Below are 26,489 nucleotides of genomic sequence, written 5' to 3'. Positions count from 1 at the left end.
TGTACTGGAGTAGCCAAGTGCATACTTACAGGAATGGAAAACCTTTTTATTTCTTCCCTTTCAGATTATCTAAAGTGTCTGACACTTGCTTATCTTAAGCATGGCTAGCACAGGCATTTTAAAAACCTAAAGCACAACTGTATGAAACATGCTTGATAATTTACTTATTAGCAATATAAATGAGAATAGATGTATGCAGGATTTTTATATTAGGTGTTCTGATATAGCACTATAAATAAAACAGATGCTGATCTTCTAATGACCTAGTCGATAGTCTTAAATTGTGTTGGTTACTCACTGAGTGAAGACCATGTTGTTTTCAATAGTGATAATTTTACTGCTTTATATGCAAAAGCTTTAAGGAAGGAAATGCTAGTTACTGCCACAAGATACCAGTAGGACTAAATAGGATAGTAATCAAATAGTCCTAGCTACAGCCTTTAAACCAGGATGGTAATTATTGCTTCCAAGTGGAATTCATGAATCTTTTGACATATAGGCCATAGGGAATATTTTGGCATTCTAAAGACCACATCAATACCCTGTTTGCCTTGAATTTTGCACAACTGGTGGTTTCAGTCTGCAAGTCTGACTGGATCTGCCTACTGTTGTCCCCAGCCTTTCAAACAACTAAAATCTCAAGGAATTTCTATTTAGTCTAAGCACTGTTAACTCTTGAGCTTGGGTGCATAGTGTTTGTGTTTCGGACCACAGCGAGTGGTTGATCTGAGGGAGACTGGGAAATTGCTTCAGTTAACCTTAAGTGTCATAGTGGAACTGACTTAATCTGTTCTGCCTGGCGTAACGGTGATGGATGTCTGTGACAGGATTTCTCTGGCAACAGGTTAGATAAGGAGCTGTCAGTAATGTTCTTCACTCTGTGCATGCGCACACTTGCCCAAGATGTTATCCTCTAGCTGAGGTGGCATAGTAGCTGCTTCAGAACACCATGTGGCCTGATGCAGATCAAGAAGCAGCATCTCCTGGTGATAGGGACCTCCCAGAAGGTGCTGCAGTTGCTGTTAGTGCTTGCCCCGGAAGTTTACTGACCACATTCCATCCCAGGAGCTGGGCAGACCTGCATGTAAGCGCTCCTCATATTGCTGTATAAGTTAGGTTTAACTTTGAGAAAAGGTAACAGAGCTGAGAATTGATTTTTCTTTTTGCAGCCAATCATTTGCAGCTCACATTTGAGTTACTTTTTCTTCACAATGGGCTCAAGTTTCTGTAAGTTATCCTACTTCAAACACTGTTAAGCCCCCCCCCCATAGCCTAAATACTTTTGTTTCTAAAAATGATTAATCGAGCTCTTAAGCATCAATAATTTTGTAGGTACTACTGATGTCCGGACTGAATGGATGTAAATATGCATTTGCCTCTGCTGCCTTGATTCAGTATTCAAGTGATTACTAAAATTCATTTACTTGAACTGTTTAGTGGGATATCTTACAGACAAAGACATAGTGAGAGGCTGAAAAGCATGGAGGAAAGAAGTCTCCTAATTCTAGAATGTCCCATTAAAGTTACTTTGCAAAATTAAAGGGGGCATGGAAAACAGACTGGGTTCTTTTTATGGTATAAAGCCACAGAAGACATAACAAAGCTTCTTAATAGTCTCTTTTGAATTGGCTGAAGTAGATGTGTCAGGATTAATGACTATACAAATCTCTAGATGTACTGTGTAGGTTGTTTGGTCAGGTGGTGGGATTATAAATAGGCAAGCTTACTGATGTCACTGGCAAAGGAAAGGAACAACAGTGAACTCACCATGCATACGCTTACTCAATCCCCTCTACCTACATATGCTATCAAAAGAAATTCACTTGATTTTAATGGAGAAGAGAAAGCTGTCTTATCTTGGAGGTAAGCTGAAAAGTAGCTTGATCAGTGTTACCCATTTCTCTTCCGTCTCTCCTTGTTTAGATGATCAGCAAAATGGCTTGCAAGTAATGCTTATGCTATCTTGGGAATAGCATACTAGTAATAATTTCATTTAATATATGCAGATAAAATATTGACCCACAAAACTGTTCTGATTGAGGTAAATGGGAATTCTAGAAATATTGGTTGATACAAAATGACAAATATTATGCAAGACTGCAGATACACGTCTTGGTATTTGCACAGTGTTTCCTTATTTGGGTTGAAATTGTCGTAACTCCTATTGTGAGGAAAAAGATCTAGCTGTAATTATGTATCTTCAGCAGCACTTAAGTCTTTGCGCCTTTAGGGAAGGTAGAATTCAGGGGTGGGACAGTACCTACGTTGCTAGAACTTAAACATAGGCTCATAAAAGGAAGACTAATTGGTATCTAATCTTACTTTCAGAAAAAAAAAAAAAACAAATAATTCAGTCAAAGTACAAAGGCTTTTTTAACTCCCTTTGAGCCACAAAAGATGAGTGTGAATACAGACCTGTAAATTTATCTGTGTAGATGGACTGCTGGAATTTCAGTGGTATACTTCTGAGTATAGAGGTTGGTCCACTTTTTTAACTTGCAGATTGTAGCCTGGCAGTTCAAATGAGATTAGTTTAAAGGAAGAATGTGTATTTCATGGAGACTGTATGACTAGTTCTCTGACTGAATATCATTGGTCTGATTTTGATCTAAAATTATGTTTGGAAGAAAAGTGCTAATTTGATGTATTAATTTGTAAAATTCAATGCCTTTAGTGTTTTAATATAATAGAGTCCTTGCTGTGTATTCATTGCTTTATGATATAAAGCACTTTTATTTATCATGGAACACATTAAAACATTGTGGTAATTTCTAAATAGATTTATTTATGTCATATATATAATATCAAGATACAGTTTGCTTACAGCAACGTTGAAAGAATGTAAGACATATTGTTCAGTTAAACTTGTAAAAGTATAATTCTTGCATTGAATCATAATGTTTAAGAAAACAGCAGTGAAAAATACTGGATGTAAACTTGTGATTGTAAAGGGATCATCTGGAACAGATGAGAAGGGGTGAATGAAGTAGTGTAATAGAGCAAGCTATTCACTAGCGTGGTTGCATAGGAAAGTTTCTCTACATTTCACAGAGCAGACTGCTGCTGATGATTATAATCCTTATAAATGGTTAATGGGAAATATGTTTTCCCCTTTCCTTTCTTAAAGAATTTTGTTCCCACCTTATAGTAAAGGCTGAAGTCCCATTCCCTTTTTTGGAAAGCAGGGAGGCTTTCTGGTGAAAGTTACGGGAAATCCAAAATAGCTTTGCTATCATCCTGCTGTGATACAGGGAGCCTGCTTTCTTTGAAGTGAAATCCTTTTCCTTGCCTGTGCCAAATGGATGTGGGGGGTTTCCAGCGGGCAGAGGAGAGCGGGGAAGGTGGTCAGGGAGGGCTGGTGCGCGGGGCCGGGTGTTGGGGAGGGAAGGGCAGCGCTCGTGCGGGCCTGCCCGCGGCCGGGGAGCAAGCTGAAGTTAAAGTAGGACAAAGGGGAGGGAGGCTGCCGCTGCCGGCACAGCGGTGCCAAAGGTGCACCCGAAAGCTGCCAGGCGGCCCGCTGCAGCTGCAAAGCGGGCTGCAAGTTCTGCCTGCGCTTCACACGCGTCAATGGTGCGTTTCCCTCCACCACTAATAAGAGAGGCTTGGGAGCCGGTTAGGAGCACTGGTGGTTGAGGGGATGGTAAGTGTTAGCTTGTTCCATAAGGTGAGAGGGTTTCCCGCTTGGTTTTCTGAGGAAGATGCAGAGAGAGGCTTGAGTGCTGAGGAAAAAGCTGTGAAAGGTGAACAGGAGATCCTGGCTGGGGCTCAAAGTTGTTCTGTTTGTGAAGGATCTTACCCTAAGATGCTCAGTACTTCTGCTTGTAGAACTAAAGCTGTGTTGGTCAGACTCAGGGAGAAACTTTCTAGTTTTGGGAATATTAACTAAGTTGAAAAATGAAACTGCTAAGGTGCTTCTGCAATTTGGTTTAAGGAAAAAAACACTGTCTTTGATACAATTTCTTGGCCTGAACTTAACTTTTTTCTCTAATTTTCTTTCCTGCGATGAATTAGGCTTCCTTGTTTGCTGGCATGGCTGTCTGTTTAGTACCTGTCAGTCTCCTCTTCTGTCGATTCCTCTTACCACTTATCAGATGTATATTTTTGTAATTTTTTTTAGTTTCTTGCTCAGAGTAGAAAACTTCCTCTGCTTCCCTGTCCCTTCCCATCCCTGTTGTCATGTCTCCTTCAGTTTATCAAACTCTCCTGTTTCCTGGTCATGCAAATTTTTGAAGTTTTACCAAACTATACATAGCTAAAACATGTAATAACTAAAATCAGTACAGAATGGGGGAACAGGGTTCTGCAAGGGCAAAAGCCTTTTGCTTTCCAAATACTTTCCTAAAAGATAGAAATTAGGTGATATCACTGTGCTTGGCACAATTATCCTTCCTATAGCTGAATTGTCAGCTGGGAAACTGGGATGCTGGACCCAATTACTCTTCTACAGAGAGTAAAATTTATCTTCCCTGCTGTTACTGCAGAGCTTCCTGATTACTGTCCTGCATTATTTTGTCTGTGTTACCCACCCTCACCTATGCCCACATACCTACATTTGAGGCATGTGTGAGAAAAAGGGAGGGGTCTGTGTTCTCCTTTCTCACCTGGCTGCTGTAATACTGTGAGGCTCTGCTCTTCTTTTTCTTGCCTTTCCCGACCTCCAAATCCATCCAGTGCCTGCCTCCAGTGTTACTTCTAAAACATGATTTTAAACAGGAGAGAAAAGCAGCAGAAGAAAAGCTAAGATAAGCTGAAAATTCTTAGCTGTATTGATGTTCAGAGTAGCAGCTGTAAAAGCCATGAGAAGATCTAGGTGTTTCATCTACCGGCTTTGAAAAAACAGGGGTGTTATACCTGCTTTCATGACTAGGAAATAATAGCCAGAATGGCAGATTTAGGTTCTGCTCTGTGTAAGAGCCCTTAACTGGACTTTCCTTGCTGGTTGTAGGAGAAAAATGTCTGCCAGAACACACTTCTATAGAAGTTCTTGAGAAAAGGTTTAAGGGTTTGTTTCTAGTGGAGGTAACATAGGTTTGCCTGAGTTTTAAGCATTTGTTAGATTTACTAGTGTATCAAAGGTTAAGCTCCCCCTTTCAGTTCAAGCTGTTCTTTGTTTTGTTTTCCTGCTTATTTAGCCAGTTATATATTACTTAATCACTGTTACAGATTTACTGTTTTCTCTTCCCTACTCTCCCTCCTTTCTGACAGGCTGTTGTCATGACTGTAGATACAATAAAGGCTAAGTACAAAATTTTAATTGTTTTGAATGTTATTGAAGTTCTTAAAGTTCTCTTGTTAGTAAATTTAGGTTATTTTGCGCACTTGATACCTTGTGAAAGCATTGCTAACGGATGTAAGTATCTGTATTACAAAGGCATGTTGCACATGACATACCAAGTATGTAATTTTGTGTTAGCTCTCCTTATTCAGAAATCAATTTTTAGTCTCCTAGAAGTATGGTTGCTGAAACTAAATTTCCTTCATTCTTTTTTCTCTCTCTTTTCTTTTTTTTTTTTCTTTTAAAAAGAAGAAAAATACTTATTTTGACACAACAGAATGTGGTAGAAAGGAATGTTTGTATCAGAACATGTTTCTGTAATCCTTTAATAATACTAATAATAAATTTTATGTTAATTCATAGCATAAAGTCTTTTCTGTTGTACGCCAGGATTCTGAGCTCTTGGCTAACTTCCTAATAGCAAAGCAATTCTTAGGCTTAGAGTGGAGCTAACTGTGTTTTGCTGGATGGTGTAAGGCAATGCTAAGTCAGTAACTATTTGTACTCAAGAGCTGGATAGTCATTCACATGTTTTAAGGGAACTTGAAAAGGTCATTATAACTTGCAAATGTGATTTGGCTTTTAAGAGTGATGATTCACTTATTTTTCTGTAAAAGGTTTAAATTTGTACCAGACTTAGCTATGTAAATTTGTACTGGACTCACTACCCTTTAATGCTGAGAGTGCCATAATTGAAAACATGATCATACCATATAGATTTGAGGTTATTCTGTCTCTGAATCTCCCCTTTTTCCTTGTAATAGAAGGAAAACACAGCATTAATTATGGCTTGAGTTCAGTCTCTTCTGTTTCCAAGACTGCCACTGCCTTGGGGACAGACAATCAGATGGGCAAGTGTCTGTTCCAAATGGTCTGGAGAAAACTAAGGGATTCATTTGTTGCTTTCTTGCTTTCAGTGTGAACCAGACGTCCAAAGATTCCATTAAGCTTTCACCTTATTGTCATGGTTACAGTCCCAGTTTTGTGATTTATTTCTCTCTAGGATAAAAACTTTCTTCTTCTTTTCTCAGAACTATGAGCCTATTGGACAGGGATTCCACACATTCAACTGATTAGAAAAAAAATTTCTGTAGCAAGAGCTTTGAAAACGTGCCTTGATTTCAGGGATATCTCCTTTTTTTGATCTAATTTATTTATAGAAGAAGAGTGGTAAACAGATAACTTCAATTTTTTGCTTTCATTGTAGCAGTCATCTGCATATAGACACAGATAGGAGAACGTCTGCAGAGAGTCTGTTTTTGCTGGAACCTTGTTGAGTAAACCTATAGAGATAACTTTTAAAGATTAGTTCATTAACATATCATCTATAGCATTGTTTCTGGCTTATCAGCTGCCCAACATGTTTTTGTTTCAGGAGAACCGCTTACCACGGTCCCTCATTTTGTAACATTGTTATTTTTTAAAATAAAATATAATAAATATGGATCTCATTTGCAGTATTGATCTCCCTCCAGCCTGGGAATCTGTAGAGAAATACGCAATGAAATACCTCACTGTCACAGGAGTCTTAGGGATCATTCTCATGTTTCCCTCTCCACTTGGAAATTGGAATTAGAAGCGTGTTTCTGTACTGATTTTTGGTAACTGTTGAGCCACTTACTAGATACTGTATCTATACAATGTAATTTCAGAATCTTCCCCAAATAATTAAGTTTGATAAGATTTTAGTAATCTGAGTGCTCATATTTGTCTATGGAAGAAATACAGCAAATGTATTTCCTTCATATTGTCCTACACACCTGTGCTAAACCTGACTTGAAGGGATAACCTCCTAAAGACGGACACCACTTGACTGCCCTTGCTCTAGACCTTGATCTTAACATCCAGTTGGTGCTTTTACAGTAGAAGTAATTAGATAGTGACTGTGTATCAAACAGTGATCTATTAATATAGAGTTGAAAGCCTGGTATCAAGGCTGATAGGTGCTTAATACAGGGCTGATAGTTGCTTAATACAGATGCTATTGTATTGGTACAGTAAATACTGGAGGTGCTTAATTTTAAGCATAAACACTACAGTACTGTCGCACATTAAAATGAATTTAAAAGTAGTCTTTTCCACAGCACTTCTGGCAACCCACATGTAGTGTAGAAACCTATTGACTGAATAATTGACTGAAGATAAATAAAATGTGTAATTTCAGCTAGCCAAATATCAGTTAAAAATGATTATTTTAAATTTACCAAAAAAGAATGCTTTTCATGAGCATCAGCAAATTGCTCTTTAAGAGTATGTTTTTTTAAAAATTATTATTATGGAGCATGAGCTCGGCACTTTCCAAAATATTAAGAGCTCTGAAATAAGAAATCTAGTAATTTTCAGGAACTGTATGGCAATAAATTCTTTCTAAATTCTAATCTATGGCGTAGTATTGCAAATCAGTAGGCCTACTAACCCGTAATAACCTAAGTTGAAGCAGAGGTGATGACAAGTTAGAGACTTTGTGAAAGTCTTCTAACAAGCATTAAATATTTTCTATTTAATCTTGATGTGAGAATGTCAGTCATGGTGGAAAAAAACGCCATGAGGAATGGAATGAGACTAGTTCTTATGTGAATCTTTTGTTTACAGTCCTCTGCGTGTGTCTACTCTCACAAAGCATCAGCCACAGACAGTTCAGATGTTGAGTTGGAGAGTGTTTCTACTTTTGAAACTGCTGATTATGGTCTGATTATTTAAAAAACAAAACTGTAAGTCTTCTAATGCAAAGACCATAAGGTCTGCATACACATAGTGTTTTGAAGTATCTTTTTTTTATCATGTGCTAGAAATTGTCTGTCTTTAGGTTTGTGATTAGGAGTACTGTAGTGTTTTCAGATGAACATGAACACAGTTTTACAGTATTAGAGAAGAAGGCATCTTATTGCTGGGGAGTCTCTTTGGCTTCTGTGTTTAGACAGTTGCGTGGTGGGTTCTTTAACGATGTAGAGATGATATCAACTACCCGCTTTTCTGTTTTACTTTGTCTTGACTTTTTCAGAAACAACCAACTTAATGGTTTCATATGGCTGTGTGGTATTCACATGGCAATGAGTTATCAGGCTTGTATCAGGTGTGAACTGCAGTAATACTTAGTAACTAGTAGTTCTGCATCTGGTTCTCGTAGGTTCTAGGATTTGGAAATGGAAAGTTCGTGCCTTCAGACCTCTTTCTTTGGAGAGGTACTGATTTGAGAGAGATTCCCAGAAAGTCTGCCAAAAGACAGTGTTACAGCCATTAGGGCACTTCTCTTATTGACATTCTTGACAAGCAGTGCTAGAACTGAAAGCAAATGTTGAATGAGCCATTGAAGACTACTTTCTGTGTTTAATTCCATTGCATAATAAAAATTCGGAGAGACTCCTGTCTGAGAAAGGATGAGCCAAAGTAGTATAATTTATATATACCTATAGACATAGATCTTAAATGCAAGTAAGATTCTTGCTGAATCTAATGATGGAAGTTTGCAGATATGTATTTCACGTTGTATAAACAAGTATGTTAAAGCTGGGAGTGGGAGTGATGTTTTTAGTGTCTGCTGTTCTGTGATATGAGGTGGGATGTCTGGGCTCCTCAGTTGGATCCTCTTTACAGCAGATGTACAGTGACAAGGAAAAGGCTGTTTCTGTTTCTTCCTGCACATTGTCAGTGTTCTGGGGCTTTTTTTGTGGTTTATTTCAAGCTTTGTCCTTGATCGCCTTGCAGATTGTTGTGGTTTGCGTTTACAGTTTATCTGATCCTGTTCCTGTGTTCAGCTGTTTGTTTGTCTTTATGACTCGATTCGAGATAAACACACAGTTAGCAATGCCAGTGGGCAGTAACTTTACCTGAAGAAAGGGCACATGTGCCTTCTCAAACAGTAGCTGTCTACCTCAATCAGTGCATTGACTTCTACTATAAATCCTCGGCTCCCCTATGGGTAGTTTTCAAGAGTTGTCTCGCTATCTTCATGCCCACCTCAGGGCGGAAGCTTTGGCTGTTCTTGAGGAACAAAGTCTACCTACTGACTTTCAGGTCTGAGCATTAGCCCTCGTAGCCTTATACGCACAGCAAGTCATCAAGATTCAACGAAATCTCTTGGTCATTCCTCTCTTACTTAATGTGCGTTTCCTGCTACAAGGATGGTCATTGTATGAATTGTGTTTTTGGAGCAGCTTTAGAGCAAAACAACACTGAGATCTAGAACTGACGTATGTGTAGCTACTATAACAAGAAAAGCAATGAATTTTTCAGGCTGAAAGAAAAATACTTCATATGGAATAGATGCTGGATGCTATTGTTAGTATTCAGGTTAAGAACAATGAAAATTAAAATTGAGCTACACTTCACTAAAAGAAAACAAAAAATGTCTGTACTTATACAACAGGTGAAGCTGATGTCATTTCCATGTCACATTCTTAAACAAACAAACAAAAAAAACCCTGTAGAAGCATAGAATCAGTGAGGTTGGAAGGGACCTCTGGAGATCATCTAGTCCAACCTCCCTGCTCAGCAGGAACACCTAGAACATGCTAGACAGGGTTGTATCCAGGCAGGCCTTGAATATCTCCAGAGAAGGAGACTCCACCACCTCTCTGGGCAACTTGTTCCAGTGCTCCGTAACTCTCACAGGGAAGAAATGCCCCCTCACGTTCAGGCGGAACTTCCTGTGCTTCAATTTCTGCCCATTGCTTCTTGTCCTGTCACATGGGGCAACTGAAAAGAGTTTGGCCCCGTCCCCTTGACACCCTCCCTTCAGGCACTTACACACATTGATCAGATCCCCCCTCAGTCGTCTCTTCCCCAGGCTAAAGAGGCCCAGCTCTCACAGCCGTTCCTCATAGGGCAGATGCTCCAGCCCTCTGGTCATCCTTGTAGTCCTACGCTGGACTCTCTCCAGTAGCTCCATGACTCTTGTACTGGGGAGCCCAGAACTGGACACAGTACTCGAGATGAGGCCTCACCAGGGCTGAGTAGAGGGGCAGGATCACCTCCCTCCACCTGCTGGCAACACTCTTTCTAATGCAGCCCAGGATACCATTGGCCTTCCTGGCCACAAGGGCACATTGCTGGCTCATGGTCAACCTGTCATCCACCAGCACTCCCAGGTCCTTCTCTGCTGAGCTGCTCTCCGGCAGGTCAGCCCCCAGCTTGTACTGGTGCCTAGGGTTATTTCTCCCTAGATGCAGGACTCTGCACTTGCCCTAGGTAAATGTCATGAGGTTCCTCTCCACCCAGCTCTCCAGCCTGTCCAGGTCTCTCTGCATGGCAGCACAGCCCTCAGGGGTATCAGCCACTCCTCCCAGCTTGGTCTCATTGGCAAAAGTGCTGAGGAGGCACTCTGTCCCCTCATCCAGGTCACTGATGAAGAAGTTGAACAGGATGGGACCCAGTAGTGAGCCCTGGGGGATGCCACTAGCCACAGGCCTTCGCGCCACCGATGATGACCCTCTGAGCTCTGCCTTTCAGCCAGTTCTCAATCCACCTCACTGTCCACTCGTCTAACCCACACTTCCTGAGCTTATCTAGGAGGCTGTTACGGAAGACAGTGTCAAAAAGTGCATGCACCCTGAAATATATAGCAGTAATTTTCATAAAAATTTTAAAAGGTTTGTTTTTCAGTGACTTACCCTTGTAACTTCAGTCATTTGCCATACTATAGGAAGCACAATTAGATAGTAATCTTGCACTGCTTCTAAACCTTTTTCTTAGTGTTTGATCTTGAGTATGTGCCACAGTGATGCTGTGAAACCGTAATCTCCAAAGAGGGTACTGACGAAACTGCTGGAAAGTTGGTGGTTTCAGAGTCTTTGCTTAGCGTATGATACAATTTCCTCTATAAATTTTGAAGATTAGGATTGGGCTGAGAATGGTTGTGGAAGAAATTCCTTTTATTTTATACCTGTTGCTCAGAACTGACACAACATTGTAAACAAAGTAGGTTGTACTTAAGTAGACCTAAACTCTTGCTCAATTGTTCTTTTGTTGAAGATGATGTCTGTGAGGTTTTGGCCATCTACTGCTAAGCAGTGGAGGAACGTTATTGTGGTGATCAAAAAAGTGTTATAATTGCTTGGAGTATGAAGTCAAAGGGAAGAAAAGCTCTGGAGGGAGCTGCATTGCAGTGACTTTCTCTACTGAGGTGATCTAAACATGAAAGCTAGGTGCTGTTCTGGCTTTGAAAATAAGGAAGTGCTACTTCTGACATTAAATTTGGTTGAGATTGGTATGAAAAGCCCCCTATAGTTGTTCATCATATAAATCTGTGCTTAGTGATGCTAGAAGTCAAATCAACAAACTTAAATCTATCTGCTATGCAGCAGAAAGCTTCCCCACCCCCCCTTTATTTTTAAATAAACTTCTTCAGGATCTGGAGATGAGTGAATTGAAGGTAAGGTTCCTTATCACTTCTCCTGTCCTCACCAGGTGATTCTTACAGAAAATCTGAGTGATGGTTCTGATGTTGGAAGTTAGATCCAAAATAATTCCTGTGCAAGCTGTCTTTGTATAGTATCTTATGGAATTATGTTCTAGCCTGGAAGTTAAGTGCTGTAAATGTTGAGATTTTCTTTGATATTAAGATCTGAAGAGGTGGTTTGTTTATGCTATAGCCTTTAGTTGTGTGCACATCTAGCACAGAAGATTTTTATCTGCAAACAGACTTCCTCTTTTTCTCCAGTCTTTGGGGGAAAGTGATCCTTACCGAGAGGAAGTACTGGTGATAACTGGAATATCCAGGTCATTGTAAGTTCAAGTACATTATTTTAAAGTTCTCTTGTGTAGTTACTGATAGTTAAAAATGTACTATCTGAGGCTTTGTAACATGCGTTTGCTGAAGCTGCTGCTTTTTTTTTTTTTTTTTTTTTTTTTTTTTTTTTTTTTTTTTTTTAAGTAACATCAAATGAATACATCTTTACTGTGTCCAGACCTTTATTGTACAAAGGGCTTCCATTCATTCAGAACATTGATGCTATTATTTATTTTCATAAGAAGGAAATACATTGAGATACTGCAATGATACTTTATTCTGTAGAAGTAGAATCTGGAGCACATAAAATCTTGAATTTATGGGGCTAGGAATTTCTCAGGACTAGGATTTTTTTTTTCTCCTCCCTTATGGTAAGAATCAGAGAAGAGCGATATTATATTTTCCACTTTGCCTTAAGCCGTTGTGTAGACAGAAGATGATATTCAAGTCGTTGCAACATGGTAGGTAGCTGCAGTTGAGATCTGGTTCCCTGATGATAAACGTGGAGTGCATCACTTCAGGTGAGATGAGATTGGCTGTTCCAATGTTGAGGGTAGAGAGAAGTCAGTCAGCTGAGAGGGCTGGGACCTATGGAAACAAGGAAGGATTGAGGGCCCACATTGTACAGTGAACTTCAGCACAATTTCCACAGGATTTTTTTTAACTGGAAGTTGTGGCCTTATTTGGTTAAAATTTTTGTTTTAACTCCCTTTCTGTATGCACTAGCTAAATAAGTTGTACTTTGATTCTTCCATCAACTTTTCCTTTTGTTCTGTAGTAGCCGAGGAGATAAAGAGCATGTTTTTTTAGTTATTCTACCTCTTTCTAATGTTTGCTTTGAAAATCAGAATAGATTTGCTCAGTTCCTAGCACCAGTTTCAGATAGGAAATTATCTGAAAGAAAAAGGTATTGTGAATGAGATCATTTACTGGACACCTTCTTCTGAACTCCAAGTAATATTTTTGTGATTGGAGTTTATTCAGTTGTTTTAATTGTTTCTTTTTCTTACTTAAAATTAGGTGTTTTCTTCCTATTGAGAAAAAAAACAGCCTTAACCACATTCTCAATCTTTTAAACAAGTTCATTAAAAAACTGGGAGCTCACCCAGTTTACTGAGTACTTGGTGGGAAGTGAGGAGGCAAGAGAGTACTGGATAAGAGCTTGAAATGAGGATGTGGACTTGGAGTTTCCTGGATAATGCTGTTTTTATTGGGGGGGGGTGAATAAAAGGGAGTGTGCAGGGTGCCCTTGTGAGAGTCACCTCTGGCAGCTTCTTGGAGGCTCCGCAGTGCTAACGGGGAGGGAGTGTGGACTTAGACTTCCAGTATAAGTACATTTCCACCATCCTGTCACTTACTGCTTTTCAATTGCACCTGCCTACAAAGTGCTGTATCTTTAAGTGTTGCTAGCTCCTCCGTGCCTGCTCTGCAGCTCTGGGTGGGCACCGCTTCATTTACCAGCCAGGCAGCCTTTCTTGTGAAAAGAGCTCTGTCTTTTCCAGCCTAACATGTGAAAAGACAGCTACAAAACCAAACAAACGTACTCTGGGGTACAAATGAGAGAACTGGTGGAAACTGAAGAAAAAATAGAGATACAGCATTTGGAAACAGAAAATGAGAGTATACAGATCTCTGTTGCTTAATAGGAGGCTGCCAAAAAGTCAGCATGACTTGTGAGAAAGGACTTCAGGATCTTCTCCCCCTTTGTTTAGGGCTGGGGTGAGGAGGCAGGGAACATAAGCATAGCTAACCATGGAGAGCTTGAAGATTTATTAGAATGGTTAGGGTAAACTGCTCCTCACTGCTGTAAGTGGGGAATCAGCTGGCCTTTAGACTGCCTTAACTCCATACGTGTGTATGTGGTGTTTATACAAATGCCTAACTTCACCTTTCTACCTGTTGCACACGAGTTTTGACAAGTGTGTTTTATCAGTCCTAGCTCTCTACAGTGTAAGCTGGACACTGTATAAATGAGGCTGCATTTTACTGATACGGACCATGCCTTTATTCATGTGTTAATTTGGATTAATTGCCATCTTCAGTAGAGTTTCAGCAACGAAATTGCATTTGTCTGCTTAAAGGGAAATACAATCCACTAGTAATTGCTAACAAATCTTATTGTGACTTGTGGTCTTCAAAGACTGAATTCTGAATGTAGTTCTGATAAACATTGTTTAACAGTAATCTGAAGTTACCTCATAGTGTAAGAATGGGTGTAAAACAGGAAAAGCATTTTTTTTTCTATTAAGTAACATCTCGTACTCCCCTATCCCCCCTTTTTTAAGTTAGGTTCTATATGGGCTAATGCTTTCTTTTTGGCAGTGTAAAATTCCTACTAAAAAAAAAAAGTGGGGGAGGAGTAAAAAGTAGTTTGATTCATACATTTTGCAATGTTCACAAAACCCCAAAATAACCCTGGCACACTGCTATAGAGATCAAAGTTAAATGTGCAGCAAACACCACGCATCTTGAATTGTGCATGGAAGAGTTGTACACCAAAACTAGTTTAAAACATCAGCAGAGAGGATATATAAATTTGATGATGTGTATTCATTCAGTATGTTTTAAAATCTGTGAGTATTTCTGATTACTTTTGAGAGACTGTGAATAGTTAATTATTCAGCATGGAGTTCTGAAGTTCAAAACTCCTTAAGTACTTTCAGAAACAGATGGGTCATGTGAAATCTCATTACACAGTCGTCTTTTGCAATGCTGCTCTGGACCTTGTTTGTTCTTCACTGTAAGTGACTTTAAACTTTATTTTCAAAAGGAATATGTGTGTTTCTAATTCTCTGTATGCTATCGATCTTTAATTCTGTAGAATAATTGTAGAAGTTAATTTCTTTGACTGCACTGACAGTGAACAAACTTCAGTACAACCCCAGTATCTAAATTGCCAACATATTTTTGGAACCTTTGTGTATTATGTTATTTTTATCTATCTATATATAAAATATATATATATATATATATAATGTGTGTATGTATCTATAAAATATCTAGTTATATATTTCTTTTTAACTTTTAGTTAATGTAGTTCCTTTCTAGATTTTTAAAAGATTATTTATAAGAAATGAAAAATGTTTGCCCATATTTTTTTAAGTGATGAACTTAATGATAGTCTTTTTTCCTCATGAATATATTGGATATCTCTGTCTTGTTTGTTTTCATATTTATGGTCATCAGTGTTCTTTCATGTTTCTTAAGTACAAAATTCTAATACAAAAATACAGTTCATTTCTATACTAAAAAGGAAGGCATAAGTACTGCTTATCTGCTGAATTGTTTCAAGATGTTTAGATGTTTGCCACTGAATGCAGAAATCTTTTGGGAATCTTTTTTTCCCCCTCTGTATCAAGATGGTACTTCAAGTAACCAGAGCACTATTTTTGGTTTATTCACTTTGTTTTCATGGCCTGTGTTTATGAATCTTTCCATGAAGCTTATATCTAATTAATGATGATGATAATTTCCTGATAAGCATTTTGAAAAAAAGAAGATGCTAAATTATGTGTTGTAGGGAATGAAAGTACTGTCCTCAGGGTATCCTATAGCAGGAGTTGGTCTCCAATAAAAGTTTTCCTTGGCAAAGAAAAAAAAATGGGAAAAATAACTAAAACTTATTTAAAATCAGGCTTAGGAAATGAACAGAGGTGAGGGGAAAATCTAAAAGATTATATGATGATTGAAATGTCAAAAAATATTACAGCACAGTAGTATCGGTTAAAGTGCTATTCTATTAACAGAGAAATAAATAGAGATGGTAGGATTTTTTTTAAAAGGATTTTAACAATCAAAGGAAAACTTTGGGGAGGAAAATAGTGACTATTCCTATGTCTGTTTAAACTATAGATTAAACATTTGTTAGTGCAATTTCACTTTGTACTGTGTTGTACAGTGTTTCTGTGTATATTGATCCAGTAAACATGTTTGGGAGCACTCAAAGTCTTAACTTCTTAATACCAAATGAAAAAAGAAAATTTATTTGCTTTTAAAATTTTTTTTATGTGTTTAGTGTTTATTGAGCTTTAAATTTAAACTTTTTACTCCACAAATTAAGCATTTTTTCTTTGATAAGATAATTTAGTACACTGTACATATCAGTGGTGACAACACAGAAGACAAGATGTTTAAAATACTAGATTACTTGCCCATATCAGTTACACAGTATAACTGAACAAAAGAGTAGTGTGGCTCATTCCTTTTCTGAGTCTTGTTAGTTTGTAGAGTCTGTATTGAGAATTTTGATAATATCAAATCAAATACACAAAAATACTCAACTCTTAATTTTTTTTTTTATTTCAGAAGAAAAGCTAAAGCACCTCTTCCTCCATCTGAAGCAAAAAACATTGATGTTTCTCCTTTTGATGAGACAGAATCAGCCAACTTCACCATGGAGCAGAAAGAGAATGTAATTGATAAAGACATTGAACTATCAGTGGTCCTGCCAGGAGATGTGATCAAATATACTACAGTTAATGGCAGGTATGTTACAAAAAATGACATTTTTGTTGAGTCTTGCTTTCTTACTCTAGCATGCTCATTCAGATTTAAACCAGTTGGTAAAATACATGAGTTGTGTAAGCCTGAATGTTTTAGATAGATGTGGAAACATGTACTTACAGATGTACCTTTCTTTTGGAAAGATTACGTGAGATTCAGAACTTCTGTATGAAACCTACCAAGACTGGCAGCCATACCTGCTGAGTTTTTTTCTGGTCACTCCAAATCTATAGAAAAATACTGATTTGTATGAGTTGCTGAATTTTGTTGCACATATTTTTCTTATTAGACCTAAAGATGAATTCCTGCTTCCCACTCAGGTTCAAAATGATACATATTCAGCACGTGCTCAGCAGCACTACCTATAGACTATTATGAGACCTAAAAATGTTGTCATCACTTTAGATAAAAACTGTAATGCTTCAAAGAAATAGTTTCTAGCTACAACTGTGGATAGCTTTCTTTTGAATCAAACGTATTTTGCTTTAGCTGGTTTAAACTTGAAATGCATATTTCAGTCTTATAATTGATAGTGTGGATTGTGCATGTGAGTCCAAAATCACTTTTAGTTCAGAAAGATTGGGAAATAGACTTGTGAGTTGAAGTCAGAAATCCTAAGACTTAGATTGGTATATTAATTAGCATAGCAGGTCTCCTAAAAAGGCTCCTATGCAAGCTGTTTTATGGATCAGAACAGTTAGGATACCAGTTTGTTTCTTTTCTAAGCTGAAAAAAAAACATACCTATATTTCACTTGTAGTTGTGTGTTGCCAGTGTCTCTGTTACTGAGAGCAGGCAGTCTGATTTTTTGCTCTGGGTAATGTAAATATGTAGTTTTATGAATCTCACTCCTTAATAAGAGAAAGAAGGTTTTATAGCTCAGGTCTCTGAACATGCATTGTTATTCATTAAAACTGATGAAGTCTTTGCTTAGACATCAGTAGCAGCTTGTTCACCAGAGCTGCAGTGACTAAACTTTTGTGGCTGTTGTTGTGGTTTGGTGTGTTCTCCTCCCCCAGCCCATCTGATTTTCAGGATAACTGAAACCTGAGGATATACTTTTTAAAATGCAACATATTTTCTGAAATAATTTAATAACATTTCAGTGTTCTTACTAGCATATTTTCAGCAAGGAGTGTTGCTGTCTGTAAATATGGTGCCTTGCTGTAGTTCTAAAGATGAGACCCCATGTGTATTCTGTCAGGCACTTCTCCCCATCTTCTTTTTGCTCTCTTCCTCCACCCTTCTGAATGCCGTGAGCCCTGTATCTTGCTGTGCAGCTCAGTACATAGCAACAGTAAGGAATTTTGCATTTACCTTCACTCAGTTGAATTAAGCTGTGTATAAATTATTCAGTGTTCAAGAAGGGGTTCACAGGCTTATCAGGAAGCACATGCACATCTCGAGCAGTTTTATTATCTCACAGTTAGTCTCTCAATTGAAGAAATAGTGTGCTTTTTTTTTTTTTTTAAGGGCTCTCTTACAAATAAGAATCTATATTAGCACTGCTAGGCTCATTGAGAACGAGGGGGGGATACTGTGCAGGTCTTGCAGTTCACCATCAGGTATGCCTTAAACCATCTTTTCTAGTTGTAGTCTGTCTTGATGGTTGCTTTTTGTGGACAAGTAGGCAACATTCCTATAGAAATGACATTAAAAGGTAAGCTACTAATAAGTCTTTCTTGCTTACAAAGATAAACAGTTTCTAAGGTGAAAATATTATTTTACTTCTCATTATTATCCTAGGAACAGGAAAAGTTTTTTACAGCCATGTGCTCAGATGTTGTATTGCACTTGAAGAAGCTCCTGTGCTGTTGGCAGGTGGAGTTAGGTGGGTTTACTCTCTGGTTTGGAATTGTGGGTAGCACGAACTGTGTCACACAAAGCTTGTCAGGGTAGCATTTTTAGGACTTTTGTGGTTTCAGATGCCTTTCAGAGAGAACTTAGCTTTGCTGAATCTGTTTTCTTAGAGGCCCTTTTGAATTTCCATTTGATCCATTCTTGAGTACTTTCAGTCATTAGGATATTCTTAATAACCTGTTGGTTTACTCTGTATAGCTAGCTAGTGAATAACAAGCTTTGTGGTATTGCCCTACTTTTCAAAATCTATTTTGCTTACATTTGTTATTAACAAATTCTGGTGGGGTTGATGGTTTTTGTTGTTTTTCTACATCAAAACAATACGCCTTTTTCTTTTTACAGAAGACCATTAATGAATACTTTTGTAAGGAAAGTCATGGAGCTATAGACTTAAGTAATCGGAGATTTATAGGAAGCTAAACTGTGTTGTAGGTTTTGGCTTCTTTTCTTCCACCTCCTGTTAGGAATATGTTTTGTGGCTACTAACAGAATTTTGTCTGTTCAGTGGTGCTAAGTTTCATGACACTAAGACCTTATTCCTGTTGTTTGATCTTGTAAAAATCTACTTTTTTTAAAAAAGTAGCAATTTTCTAGTTCTCCTCATTGGAGAGGAATTTGGAAGCATGATGTATTTTTCCCTTAAACACTGGATCCAGAAAGCAAGTGAAATGAAACAAATATTTGCTGTGGCTTTTACCATTCTAACAATTTTGGAGTACAATTTGACTTATAGTTTTGAATGCAGTGTGGTTGGTAACAAAGTTTGGATGCCCACCCGCTCCAAAATACATTTTTTTAAGTTTCAGTCACAGTTCAAAAATCTGTGAATCACTGGGTGATAAAAGCAATCCTGGTGTGAATACAAAATACTGTGCATTTTCTCTTAAACAAAATTTGTCTGCATAATTTTTTTTTTTTTACAGTTTTCTAATGTTAATCACTTTCATGTAGAGAAAAAGTTCTGCAACAATAAATATTTGGTGAATAAGTGTGTCTATGACAAATGTGAAGTTAATAGTTTGGAGTAATCCTGAGATTGTAATAAAAATGATTCAAGTCTTTTCAGTTGAGCTGGGAATTTTTTCTTCAACATTTCACTCAAGTTAAAAGGTAAGGAGACTTGGAATAGCAGAGTAGTTGTTTCAATGGATGTACTAAGCTGTTAGGAAAGAAGAACAAAAGGATATGTGACTTGCCTTACAGAAATTTTATTTGATATAATTTCATAAATCTTGCATATTGTATAACTTTTTATTGACTTAAATGAATTGAAGATTCATTTTTAGAGAATTGGGAAAACTGTTGGCAGATGGAAATATTTTTTTTAATATGTATCTTCATGTAATAAGTAAGAAACCACAAACATTATTCAAAGAAGAAAAATTAAAGGATTTAACAACTTGGGTGACAGAGTAGAGTGATTTGTTCAGCATTTGTCATTTTGAAGGACTTTGGTTAGAAGTGACTAAGACTAATTGTAAAATATGTTTAGGAGTTTGCTCAAACTTGTCAGATTATTGTAAATACTACTATATAGCTGTGTCGAGTTTTATTTCTTATCAGATGGCTATAGTAGAACATTTTATGTTCAAGCTTTCTTTCATCCAAATGATACTGTAAAAATGATAACAAGATGGCACTTTAAATACTTGCAAATATAGAAGTATTTTCTCAACTCTCCTTGCCCCTAGCCCTCCAGTGTTGATTTCAAATTTAACTTGGTTACAGGTCCAGCATGGTTTGATACATTCTAGATGAAGTTCATCATTTAACCATCAGTTACATTGTGTAATGAGAGGCATCTACGTTTTATTGTTATTTAATCAGGTAGGAGTAACCAGGGGAAGATAGATGAGAGGTGCAGGAATGCTTAAAAAAATTTACAATCAGGGATTTCCAGAAAACTGGAAAATGTAATGAAGCTAAAGTTGTAGCAAATAAACATGTTTTTGAAATCAGATGAAGGAGGATGTGCAGATATTATTCTGTGAGACCACTGATGGAGACTTCTTGGGGTTTTACTAAATACTAATGATGGAAGTGGCTGAATTTACTGTGATCTATGCATTCCTCTACCTGCAATCTTTGAAGGCCTCAGCAAAAAATACAGTTTTGGAGAACGTGGTTACAAAAACAAAAAAATCCTCTAGATTCTCTGTAAGAACATTTAAAAATGTTTCTGTTTGAAGTAGTGGTCAAAGGCCTCTAGGCCCTAGAGGGAGGCTTAAACTCTGGTGTCATCCAGTCAGGCAGGTCATTTTTGGAATTACCTATGGAAAGCAAATTTGTACTGAATCAGTACCTGCTTTCGTGCACTAATGTGCATGTACCGATCTGTTTGTGAGCAGCTATGTTTCTCACCTGTCATTCTGGCACTTCTTGTGACTCCCGCACCGTGGTGTTTGGAGGGGCAAGCCCTCACATCGACATTTCTGTAGACGGTTTTTCCTTGCAGATTCTCTTCCTGGTAATCTTTTGTTTTTCTTACACTCCACTAGCCTTTTAAGCTAGTCAGTGTATGAAAATGCGCCAGAAAAAGCTAATGTGTAACTTATTGGATAAGCCGATAACCAGCAAGGTCACGCAGCAAGTGTTGTCTGGGCCCCCCCCCCCCCAACTGCGCTGGCCCCAGAGAAACATGGGAATGGGCTGAGCTTCCTTCATAGCTCCCTTTATTTTCTTACTGGGGTGAGAGGTAGGCAAACCCTCCGTTGTGGTTTAGAAGCACAAGAAAAAGAGCAGTTTATTTTTCTAATCAGAGCAGATTCTGATATGTGTGAGAGAAGAATTGAAATAAGTGCTCTGATATAGTTCTGTGTAAAAGGAGCAACTTTTTTTTTTTTTTTTTTTTTTTCCCAGTGCTCAGAGCATTACACATGGTATTCCTCAGGCCAATAGGTATTACCTAGATGAAAGCAAGCAAGTTTTTTCCATTCTTGCATCTATACCTCTTCAGAGGTATTTCATAGCTGCCTTCTTTCTGGAGCATCCTTCCTGTAGATTTTTGGCTTTATTGTTCCTCCTGACACGTCCTCCTAAAAAATCCCCCCCCCCCCCCCAAAAAAAAAAAAAAAAACAAAAAACAACCAACCAACCAACCAACCAAAAAAAAAACCATAAAACCATGTTCACAGCAATTTCTAACATTTAGTCATTGTTAACTTTTTACACAACCATATAATAAAAAGTCAGTTTTAACTTCCTACATAATAAATGTCTTTGTAGTCTTTATGATATTATCTAGAGTTCTCTTTATCCTGATAGCTCTTTATGGAAGCTAATTATCTCCTCGTTTTGGTATGCTACCAGAAGAGATTTAGATTTCCGATAAAGCCATACTGTCTAAATCCAGTATTGATTTCCTTTTAGACACCTCAGTGTTGTTCTCAACATAGCATTTGATTGCTTCGCAAACTTTTAGTTTATTTTCATAAAATCTTTGTGAGACTGAGTAGGTGATAGCTTTCCCTATTTTTAACTGAGAGATGCAGAGGATATTAAAATAGAGTGCTCCTTACCCAACTCTAAAAATTATTGAGGAATGATGATCTCCAGTGATTTGATAGTATGATAACCTTATTCATAATTCTGTTGCACTAACATGCAGAGTTCATTTATTTTCTTTCCTTTCAGTTTATTTAACATTTCTATGGCAGTCTTACTGTTTAAGGTACAGTTTTAATAAATTTCATTCCATTAGCAATAGGGAATGTTTAGCCTATCTTGAAACTGTGTTTCTCATTGAGCAAAAAATTTGGATTGCCTTTTTTGTGAGAAGCATATCTATCCCATCACACTGAGCTTTTCAAATTCGACTACTATGTTGAGATTTAGCCACTTTTTTAAATCTACCTTAAACATGGCTTTCATTTTGGGATTCATAATGCAAGACCACCTTATGCAGTGATCGCCTCAAGCTTCTTTTGTCTGTCCTCCACAGGACTTATGCTTAGAATTTTTGAAAAGAAAGTCCCTCATAGCCTTGCAATGATACCAAAATTGCAAGCTTTGGAAGGAAACTGTTCTTAATGAATAGCAGGGCATTTATCATCACTGCTACAGTTCACATTAAATGTTAAGTTAGGTGGCTAATCCACATCTCCCTGCTGGCTTCAGGAAAGGCATCACTTCCTGCAAGCAAAAATTTCCCTCTTTGCTCAAGCACTAAGCGTACTTCTATGCAAACTGGGTTCATTTTCTTTGTAGTGATTTTTGATGTTGCAGATACTTAAAGTTTGTGCTTGACAATAATTATTCAGTCATGGAAGGGAAAGAATGACTTGGGTAAACATTTAACAGCAAATTTTGTTTTATAGCCTGCTTAATTATCTCTTCTGTTGGGACCATTTTGTTTATCTTTTACAGGAAACCCATGATGGACTTGCTGATCTTTCTCTGTGCACAGTATCGTTTAAATCCATCAGGTTATACTATCGAGTTAATGTCAGCAGAAAATAGTCAGATTAAATTCAAACCCAACACACCAATTGGAATGCTTGAAGTGGAAAAGGTGATTGTAAAGCCAAAACAAATGGATAAGAAGAAACCTGCTCCAGTGATACCAGAGGTGAGAACTAAAATTAGAGCCTATCCAGAAATTGGAAACAGTATTGTAATCAACAAGGTGAACTGGCAGCTCAGTCTCTTGTTTCAATTTATTCCTGTTGTCTCTCTTCCTCTCACCATGCACCACTGTGAAAAGTTGGGCTTTTCAGTAATCTTCTCTTAGGTAAAATATATCCCAATTTATTGCATACAACATCTTTGCTGCCTCAAGAAAGAAATGTTAAAATATTATTTAAGATCCCATGCCTTAGTATCTTTTTATCTTAGTATCTTTTTGGCAAACTTGGAAGATTATTTGAATACAGCAAACCTTCCACAAACTGAAAATCAAGAACTTGTGCCACCTCTTGTGCTGTGATATATGTGTCCTTCTGATTGTATGTTCATTTTTCTTTAATGGTGTATTGTACTTTCTGGTTATTACTCTGCATTTCTTGGTATACTCCCCCTTAAGAAGACAGGAGTTTTTAGAATTACTGAACCAAATGCCTCTTCAGGAGTTGTATAAATCTTTTCTCTCTCGTTTTTCATTCTGCCATATAGAATAATAATATTTTTAAATTTATCTAAAGCACTAGCATATAAAGTATATTGTCATGGGAGCTCTTATGCTGCTGTTTCACCTTCCTTCCATCCACATGCACATGGCTTATTGACTGACTGATCCTGCTACCTAATATAACCTAGTAGGGTATCCTGTGGCGCTGGATCCAGGCATAGACCCTTCTGGACAGAGAAGTGACAGTTCTTAAAGTGGATAGTTTGAGCATTCTTCTTGAGTAGAAGGGAGTCACCAACAAATTCTTTATTTCCCTTCTAATGATACTAATACATTGGTTACTAAAACATTGGTGAATTTGGCCTTAAGGGGAATTCGTGTGCTTACCGTAAATTTGTTATAAAAATGCCAGTTGTTTCAGAATATATGTGCTGAGGGTTTATTGGCATTTTTTTCTCTTTAGCAAACAGTAAGAGTAGTCATAAACTACAAGAAGACACAGAAGACAGTAGTAAGAGTTAGTCCGCATGCACCCCTTCAGGAACTCATACCAGTTATCTGTAGTAAATGTGAGTTTGATCCTTCACACACTATACTGTTGAAGAATTACCAGTCTCAGGAAGCCCTGGATTTGGCAAAATCTCTTAATGACCTTGGGCTGAGAGAATTATATGCCATGGATATCAGTCGAGGTAAGACAACTTTTGTAAATCTTTTATAGCAAAGATGATTACCTAGTATTTTCATAATGTATGCTTTCTGAATTTTTACTTCAGAAGAAATTAATTTCCAGCAATTTGAGAAGTGTGTTTCATGAATCTTCTACAAAATTGAAAATGGGACAAGCTTATATGTATTTAGAGTTGAGAAGTGTAATATAATTTTTTTTTAACCAAAATGTTAAACACCAGCAAAGGTGGCTATTACATAGCATCATTGAGAACAACTCCCTTCCACCCTTTGCAAAAAAACACTGTATTTCCCTTAGCTCACAGAGAAGACATGGGAACATGATGAGAAGAAAAGAAAAGAAACATTAGAGAAATTTTGTTTTATGTTTTAAAATTTGAAAGTGTTAGAATGTTCTGATAATGCTTACCTATGCAGTACCTAGGTGCTTTTTATGAATATTATTTGACAATTTCATAAATGGATTGTGAAGGAATAACAATTCTCATTTTAATAGTGGTCCAGCAGGGGCACTATTAACTACCTTGGCTGTATTTGCACAGACTTTCCTATTCTCAAATTTAACTTTAACTATAAACCTGCCTTTTTAAAGGTAGAGTTATTGTACTCTGATTTAAAATTCTATTAAAGTGTGTTTTGTTGTGTTTGAGACATTTCTGTAAGAAATTTTACTTCAATATAGAATGTTGTAATAGTGACTTGCTTCTTTTCAGGATCACTGTTCTACATTTTTGTTATTTTCCTTTCCTACTTTAAAACTGTTCCCCTTCCCTCCTTCCTGAATACGACAATTTTGTACGTGTATATACGGTCATTAGGGGTGTATGTGTGTATACGTGTGTGTGTGTGTGTATATGTATAAATAAATAAAAATATATGGCAATTTTTGTAGGTATCTGTAGAATTCTCGCAATTACTTCCTAAAGAGCAGTTATCTCAAACAGTAAGAATATTTTGATTTGGCGGGGGGGAGGGGAGGGAGGGGAGAAAGGTCCTTTCTACCATGGTAAAAACAAAAACAAAGTTTCTTTCTTTCCTTCGCTGAATTAAAAAAAATTTTTTTTTGAACATGTTGATTGGCCAATAGTGCATTGTCTGGTTTGTTATCTGGCCACCACTTCATCCTACGGACTGGCTGAACTGCCTTTTGCCCAACCTGAGCCTTGCATCATTTGAATCAAGCAGCCAAAAATCCTTAAGAAAGAATATAAGGGACTATACAGTTTGTACGAAGCAGTGTCTTACTAGGAAATTTAGATATACCTTAGTTCTGTCAATTTCAAGTAGTTCTATTAAAACTTTGACTTTCTAGCTTTCTTTATGAAAGTAAATGGTGAGCTGTACCTTTTTCCATAGAATTTAAATTCAAATCTTTATTTGAATTATATCTTAAATATAGATTCCTCTTTGTTTTTCAAGTTTAAACTGCCTGACAATCCAGAACTTGTACAGCAAGCTATATTTGCATACTGTTTTTATTCTTTCCTTCAAAAAATATAGATGCAGTCTCTCCATATTTGAGATGCTAGTTTGTGTTGCATGTCTTCCGTCAGAATCCCCCAAATACCCTTTAGGTTATGTATTTCATGGGCTGTTAGATTGTTCCACTGTTTTCTCACATGTGCCCTCTCTTGCATGCATTGTGTGTGCGTGTGTGTAGTTCTCGTTTTTTGAACTCAAGTTCTTACGTGGCATACAGCATTAGGTACAGTTTAAAGATAAGCATCTTTTTACTTCAGGAAAGCACCCAATTATTTTTCCTAATGTTGGGGTTCTGTGTTTTTGTAACATACAACTGCATCCTTGATTCACACTGAAATTCTCTTTTCTCCTTCTGTAGCTGCATCACCAGCTGATTTAAATTTGCCATCTTTACAAGGTACGCTTTAGTGATATAGGTTGTGAAATTGTGTCACTTACACGCCATTACCATCCCATCCCATTATACTATCACTTACCTGTAAATTAAACAATGTCTCTGCCCTATCAAAGATACATAAGAAAAACTTAGTACAGAAGTGTGTGTGTGTGTGTGTATATATATATACATATATATATATGTATGTATGTGTGTGTATATATATGTATATATAAAGTATTTCTGTGTCTTTTTACTTAGGTCAATTTATTAAATTTACACTTACGTTTATACTAACGCTTAGACTCTGGCAATGATCTTGCTGATGTCTCCTGTTGGTTGTTGCATTTGCATTCAGTGCGATTCTTTAGTTTTTACTGGATTTGAATTTGTTAGAGAAGGACAACCTTGAAATTTACAAATCCTCTGCATGACTAGGACTATGTAAAGAGGATAAATTCTGCAGGATACCAGTGTGGACTTGATTATCTTTACTGTGACTGCCACGCAG

The 26,489-nt window shown here is 37.4% G+C and overlaps 1 protein-coding gene and 1 long non-coding RNA gene across 2 annotated transcripts in view; one reads left to right on the top strand and one right to left on the bottom strand.

Annotated features, from left to right (window-relative positions):
• COBLL1 (cordon-bleu WH2 repeat protein like 1) overlaps nucleotides 1-26,489 on the top strand; it is a 91,039-nt gene that overhangs the window by 36,186 nt on the left and 28,364 nt on the right. The window contains exons 2-5 of the mRNA XM_062578588.1: nucleotides 16,308-16,487; nucleotides 22,731-22,932; nucleotides 23,894-24,122; nucleotides 25,961-25,999. Coding sequence (XP_062434572.1) covers nucleotides 16,308-16,487; nucleotides 22,731-22,932; nucleotides 23,894-24,122; nucleotides 25,961-25,999 — 650 coding nt within the window. The remainder of the gene's footprint in view (nucleotides 1-16,307; nucleotides 16,488-22,730; nucleotides 22,933-23,893; nucleotides 24,123-25,960; nucleotides 26,000-26,489) is intronic.
• LOC134141957 (uncharacterized) overlaps nucleotides 12,181-26,489 on the bottom strand; it is a 63,519-nt gene continuing 49,210 nt past the window's right edge. The window contains exon 4 of the long non-coding RNA XR_009958758.1: nucleotides 12,181-12,590. This is a non-coding gene — a long non-coding RNA (uncharacterized LOC134141957). The remainder of the gene's footprint in view (nucleotides 12,591-26,489) is intronic.

The sequence above is a fragment of the Rhea pennata genome, chromosome 6, assembly GCF_028389875.1.
Source record: "Rhea pennata isolate bPtePen1 chromosome 6, bPtePen1.pri, whole genome shotgun sequence".
Classification (NCBI taxonomy): Eukaryota; Metazoa; Chordata; class Aves; order Rheiformes; family Rheidae; genus Rhea; species Rhea pennata.
This window is presented reverse-complemented; position numbering and strand designations above follow the sequence as displayed.